Raw genomic sequence first — 7072 nt, forward strand, 5'->3', positions numbered from 1 at the left:
ATTTCATTTCACCAAAATCCTCCAAGGGGTTCTGCATTCGAATAAATTAAATTCTAAATTATACCACGATTCAGTTTTATTCTTGGAGGCTGAGCGGAGCGCAAATAACACGCTGTATTTGAAATGGAAACCGGGCTGAAGAAACATACATATGGTTACTATGGCAATCCTTATTTCCCAGTTTCAAATATCTGTGGTTAATATTTCCAGTGTCAGTGATAGGTCTGTTATATTAATAAGCATTTCTATTTCATATTAGTCGACATTTAAACATTGTCGGCTAGATACGAACAGACTTACCAAAATGATGGAACTGTTTTTACAACCTTCGACAGTGATCATAATAGCTATCTGTCTTGGGATAGCTTTGTTGATTACCCCCATTATTGTAATACTTCTTCTACGATACAAACAAGATGGATATTGCTGCCACAAATCTTCAAAATCGAATAGAAGTCAAACAAATAACGACAACCAGACAATTGAAAACAAAAACGGGCCACCTTTCGTTGGTTCTGGTTCGTCGTGCATTAACAGGAATATGCCGGAGTTGCTTCTGTCCATTCCACCTGTTGCAAGAGGTTCACCAGGAAGACGTCGAGTTGATATTAACCTCAGCCCAAGACATTCTCCAGTTATAACAAGAATTCGCAGTGGAAACGTTAATGTAAATTTTATAGTCAACAACGACGAAGATGGTTCAAATATTGCCAACGGACACGCGCCCTGTGTAACGGTGCGGGTGCCTGGAAGTGATCAGCGAGTGAGAGTGAGAAAAAATATTCGAAAATGGCGGATTATCACTAGGTTCAGGCAATCGTTAACCAAGAGATCAAATCCTAAATTGCAAATACCTATTATCAGACACCACACTGTGATCAGGGGTCGCATAGATTCACACAATCGAGGTAATACTAGTCCTGCCAATAGACCGCACCGGGAGAGGCCTAGCAATGAGTATGTAGCAGTGCCATTTGACCAAGCGTCACGTCTTACACCAACGGCACCGCACCTCGATGATGTATACTTTACTGAATAAAACTGGTTAATTAGCTACGTGTGGGTATATCCAGGTGTCTGGAAAACCCTGTCTTTTACTAACTGAAAATATGTGCTCATCGGAATTATACATCAGTTTGCCACTGAAAGACAATTTAATCAATAGACACCGCGGCGTAGGACCTTTTTTTTAAAAAAATGGAATGAGTTAAAATGAACACTCCGGAGTTATGAGTGGATTGGAAATTTCTGTCTAAAAATAGATACACTGTATCACATCTGGACAGGTCATCGGCTTCTGTAATGATGATATAACCTTCTTATGTGGACAACTTTTTGCAGGAAATTTAAAAAGCATAGTGACGAATGTGGTTTTAATCAACGTCAATTATGCACCTTTCCAAGGCGCCTTGACCAGTGCCGTTTTTAGAAAAGGCAGTAGGGGACCTACTAAATACGTCATTGCTACCAACAGTGTCATCTGAATTATACCAACATAATCAGTTGAAAACTGTGACCATTTATTCATTGTCCACTATATAACGACTCACGATCTAAAACATTGGATACACTTGATCCAAAATATCAAAACACCAAAGTAGTCCTACTGCTCTTTCGAATTGAAAATGTTCCTCCAGATATTAATCATTAAATATTCAACACCTTAGGAACCTTCATAAATCAAACTAAACGATTCAAATTGTGAGTTTACCTTACGTAATCCTTGTCCAGAATTAAACCATAGTAAAATGCTTACTGCCTGCTTTCCTCGACACTGATGACTACCCCGCACCATCTTTTTTTGAAATTTTTGTTTATTTGTTTTGTTCAATTATGTATATGTGTGTATATTCTAGATATCTTTCATATCCGCTTCATGCTGGTTTTCCTATCCTATATACTGTAATTCAGCTATAAAAATTGTAAACTTTGCAAATAAATATTGTTTTAACCAATCAGATTTTAGTGTATTATAAATTACCGACACAAGTAAAACTATGCGATAACTCTTGTTGATTTCCCGAACGATTTAGCGTCCACAAGATTTTTCAAATTGACCAAGGGCCATAACTCTGGCAGTAATTATCGGAAATCGTTGAAAATCGATAGGATTCTTCGCCTCATACCCTTAAACGCTGTGTATATTAACTTTAGCCTCTAGAGCGTCCACGAGATTTTTCAAAGTGATCAAGGGCCATAACTCTGGCAGTAAATAGCGAAAATCACTAAAAATGAATAGACTTCATCTCATGACCTTAAACACTGTGTAAAAATTTAAAGTCAATCGGATATTAACTTTAGCCTCTAGAGCGTCCACAAGATTTTTCAAAGTGATCAAGGGCAGTAATTATCTGAAATCGCTGAAAATCAATAGGCTTCATCGTCTCATGGCCTTAAACACTGTGTATAAATTTAAAGTCAATCGGATATTAACTTTGACCTGTAGAGCGTCCACAAGATTTTTTTAAGTGATCAAGGGCCATAACTCTGGCAGTATTTATCGGAAATCGCTGAAAATCAATAGGATTCTTCGTCTCATGACCTTAAACACTGTGTATAAATTTAAAGTCAATCGGATCAAGGGCCATAACTCGGGCAGTAATTATCGGAAATCGCTGAAAATCAATAGGCTTCTTCGTTTCATGGCCTTAAACACTGTATATAAATTTAAAGTCAATCGGATATTAACTTTAGCCTCTAGAGCATCCACAAGCAATTGCGGACGCCGGACCGACGGACGGACGGGGCGACAACAATATACGACCACAATTGCTTGTGGACGCCAGACTGACGGACGGGGGCGACGACAATATACGACCATATTTCAATGTGGGCGTATAAAAATATATATATATTTTTGAAGTTGGCCTGCATGCCTGCCTCAGCAAACTACAGGTGTCAGCAAATGATTCACCGCGCCTTGGCAGATTAATTTCTTGGTACTGGTAGCAACATATTGTCAGGTTTTTTTCTACTTCAGGGGAAATAACTCTATGAACTAATGAAATTTCTTCAAAAGCTAGGTTTCAGATATACTTTATTTTAGATACACAAAGACATTTGTTTTAAATACACAAAGACATTAAATTTTTAACAGTCAGTCACAGCCATGTTTGACACATACAATACTAATTACACATAATAAAATGCATTCACTAGTACAAGACATTCAATATACATTGTACTTTAAATGTATTCATTACCAAAGATATTTAAATCATTTAAAGAACATCTTATATACATGTACATATTATAATTAATTTCTTCAACATCATCTGTCATGAGGATACTTAATAACAGTTCAAATAATAAAATTGATGGCTGTCAGAATCATACCGCTAAATTTTGCATAAAAATAGCTAGATTTCTGTGACATCCAAGGAAGGCCCTACCACCAATCAGTGTATAAATGAATAGTACTCTACAATATATGGTAAATAAAGATCTATTAACAAAAGTTCTCTACATAAAATAGAAATTTTAATTTTATATACTCTTCAAAAAAAAGAAAGGCATAGTGATATTTCGGCGTCGGTATACCCTCGCTCTGCCATCGCTTCGTTGCAACAGGAACTGCGACTCGTCGCTGAACCAAACTGTTCTCCAGCGATGCTGTGGCCATACCCTGTGTATCTGAACCCATTGAAATCGGACTTGACAGTGGCGGCGTATTTCAAAACAGTTGGAGTTTACAGTCTGAGATCCTTAGATTTGGGCAGTTGTTAAACACATGTGTCTTGGTGCAATCAAGTGAAAGCAAATTTCGGCATAAAGTATGACCAGTCACAATTAGTGACCTTGCATTTAAAACCAATAATGAATTTCTTTTATCCTTACATAATGACATTAAAAACAAGTAACATTTATGGAAACAACGATCGTTCAAATAAAAAATGATGAAAAATGGGCTATGCGTTTCCTTTTTTTTTGAAGAGTATATTTTACAATGAATATTTTATTCTAGGTTACATGACATGACCAGATAATTGGAATTCCATTATATTCTCTCCTTGTTCATAATTCTTACTGAAAAATAGAAGAAGAGTAGTTCCATGTAGACTACAACTTTTACAAAACAATATGATTGATAAAGGGGAAGTACAAGAAATTCTTACTTTGCACAACTTTTTGTTGAGGGATTTTCAAGAAATATTATTTTTTCTTCCCTCATGTCAATACTCATACCATACAAACACAATACAATATTAAAATGTTACTACAGGTTGTGTTTGATAGGTTTATAGCCTATATGCCTAAGGCCTCCTTTATTCAATTCGTGTTATATTCAAAATCGTTTCTACAGAGCCCAGAATGTGGGTATTTATCATATTGTGGATGTCATTATAGTCACCTACAATGTTTGGATTTATTTTTCTATTGTTGTCTATCAAAAATATATTTTCTAAGAATTGACCCATAGATGTCTACGTGTACTTTCGTATTAACACATATATATATAATTTATTATAATTCTTTCCCAAGGTAATATAAGATATGTTACCATTATTTCCATTCCATCTGCATAAATCGAATCATATCTACTGATAATTGTGGTCCAAATAGTGGATTTAATTGACATAAATAAGCGGTCAACCAGCTGGAAAAAAGAAAATACACAGTAATATTAAATTCTGTTATTTAATTGAAAGGTGTGATCTTCTTCTGGGTGTGTCTTTTTGACAGAAGTAAAACGTACATTATGCAAGAGCTAATCTGCCTATTGCAGGTCTTTCTTTAGGCCTGAAATGTTATCTAAATTATCAGTTAGACATTAATTAACTTATCCAAACCATAATCAACTGCGATATTTACTGGATTAGGATCCGATCTGCTGCTCTACGCTCATTCATGATTAAATCAAGAAATGGATAATCGAGACCATGTATTTTATTGTACCAACTTTAGTAATGATGATCGAGACTAGCCCCAAAATTCAATCACTAAATTCTCGGTTCAGAGGGGATCAATCTGACTTAAATTTTTAGCAAATTCACTTTACATTATCTAGTTTTTAACTATTATAGTGAAAACTGCCAGCTCTTTATCTAATCTCCCATAATGTATCTTTAAAGAGGCAATAATAATTTCTGGTTTGACTACTGTATACTTTAACATTAATTGGAGATATTCAAATTAGATTACAAATATACTCTTAGACTTTACTTACATAATTGCAGTTATTTGAATCGTGGCATTTTTATTTTCATGGATTGTGATCAACACACTTTCTGGGAGGTGTTTTAAAAACTTGCAAATTGTCATAAATTCTGTTTATGGCTTATTACATATGCATAACAAAATCTAGAAGGCTGTTTTTGTTTTTTTTTATCCCACACCTACATGTATCCAAATTTACTGGTTCAATTCTACTAAGTGAAATGTGCAAATTATGTGAACAAGGGATTATGACAGAGTATGCTTTAATCATACGTCCATGTAATATGGCTGCATAAACTAAACAACAGAAGAAGAAACTTACAAAATATAACAACACACTGCTGTGAGAATTAACATAATTTGGTAGATCCTGAAAAAAAAATATGTAATAAATAAATATATATTCTCACATTACTTAAAGTTAGCAGATTAGCAGATCCATCTCAATTTAGCAAATGCACATGCTATTTCATGTCCATACAAAATCTTGTTCAATTCGCTACACTTTATTATTTAGACTATCGCTATTCAATAGACGACTACCATCAAGGATTACATGTCATTTGGGTCCTGTGTTATCTTGGACTTGGCCTCAACATTTCAGCTTTTGGCCGGTGACATTTCGGACTTGGGTAGGTGAAGTTTCGGACTCGGGAATAAGTTGAAACGAAAGGCTGAACACAACTGTCAAATCAATTTATAATAAGCTAAAAATGATCTTATAAAAATAACATTCAGGTAAAATTTACCGCTCGCCATCAAGTACAGCACGTGAAGTCGCTGATCACGCACTGTATAGATCTCTTAAGGAACGGCAAAATTTCCAAATGAAAAGAATGTTTTATTTCTTTATATCTGTAATATGTATATAAAAATGTAGCCGATGAATTTATTTGAAATAATTCAAAACATGAAAGAAAATATTAACATGAAACAAATGGTTATCAAAAGGCTCCACCAAACGATAAAACATTAGTGGCCCTTAACAGTTCTTTGATAATCATCACTTCCAGTAAAAGTAATATTTTTTTAAAAAAGGAATAATATGGTGTTAAGTTATTTCAAAATGACCTTACACAAAAACAAAAGTAAATATTTACACGACATGCACTGTTTTTACAGACCGTCTGTGTTGAATCAGTAAAAACGCGAGACCGAAATGTTGTGCTACCCCGTCAATATCAGTCGCATTATTTCTGTTACGTCTTTCTTGTAAATCATTTTTTTTTTTTCCATTTTGTTGAGTGAAGCTTGTATCAATCAATACAGGCCTGGTACTGTACAGTGCAGTGGACACTTACGGTTGGCCCCCCAAATCCATTCACTTGATTTAATAATTGTTGTTTATGGTACATAATTTAGGGATAAAATCATAAATACTGAAACATGTAATATTATATAGCATTGCCATTAATAAGGGCATATTGTAGAGCCTATCTTAATATTACTACTATATTTAATTCAGACTATATGATACACTGAAAATAAAGAGAAAATTAACAAGGTCATTGAATAACCTTTGTATGCTATATTATTTTAGTCACTACATTACTGTTCATTTTCATAGCGACGCAGGTATCTCAGCAATTTTTGTCATTTGACTGGCTTGTCACAAGACACTATTTTAGGATGAAATACGCCAACTTTACCATTAAAAGTAAATATGATTACAACCACAAAACATTTAAAAAATCTATGTTATCAATAAACCAACCCTTTATTCGGCGAACGCCACATAAAAAATTGTAAAAGGACAGGTAAAACTGCCCCAACGAAGAACCAAAAAGCAGTCACAATTCCAATAACAAGTGGAGTCTCCATTTTGTAAAGGCGGAAGTCAATATCATGTGACTTAATTTATGGTAGTCTCGATTTTATATGTCGCACCAACAGTCTGATCATATCGCCAACTCGT

General features: G+C 34.6%; 1 protein-coding gene across 1 annotated transcript; it reads right to left on the minus strand.

The window, feature by feature from the left end:
* Window positions 1-3020: 3020 nt before the first annotated feature.
* LOC126816405 (V-type proton ATPase subunit e 1) lies at window positions 3021-7022 on the minus strand. The gene is made up of 4 exons (XM_050542893.1): window positions 6872-7022; window positions 5480-5527; window positions 4502-4597; window positions 3021-4026 (listed from the first exon to the last, which is right to left on the minus strand). The coding sequence occupies exons 1-3, from the start codon at window positions 6976-6978 to the stop codon at window positions 4504-4506; spliced, it is 249 nt and encodes an 82-aa protein (XP_050398850.1). The 5' UTR covers window positions 6979-7022; the 3' UTR covers window positions 3021-4026; window positions 4502-4503.
* Window positions 7023-7072: the final 50 nt, after the last annotated feature.

Source organism: Patella vulgata, chromosome 3, assembly GCF_932274485.2.
Source record: "Patella vulgata chromosome 3, xgPatVulg1.2, whole genome shotgun sequence".
Lineage (NCBI taxonomy): Eukaryota > Metazoa > Mollusca > Gastropoda > Patellidae > Patella > Patella vulgata.

What these genes read in the sequence shown, in the direction of transcription:
- LOC126816405 (XM_050542893.1), bottom strand. Translation starts at nt 6,978, where the DNA reads ATGGAGACTCCACTTGTTATTGGAATTGTGACTGCTTTTTGGTTCTTC. An exon ending in TGGCGTTCGCCGAATAAAGG is followed by an intron (nt 5,528 to 6,871) that starts GTTGGTTTATTG and finishes TTTTTTTTTCAG; the next exon opens with GATCTACCAAATTATGTTAA. An exon ending in GCAGTGTGTTGTTATATTTT is followed by an intron (nt 4,598 to 5,479) that starts GTAAGTTTCTTC and finishes TCTTTTTTCCAG; the next exon opens with CTGGTTGACCGCTTATTTAT.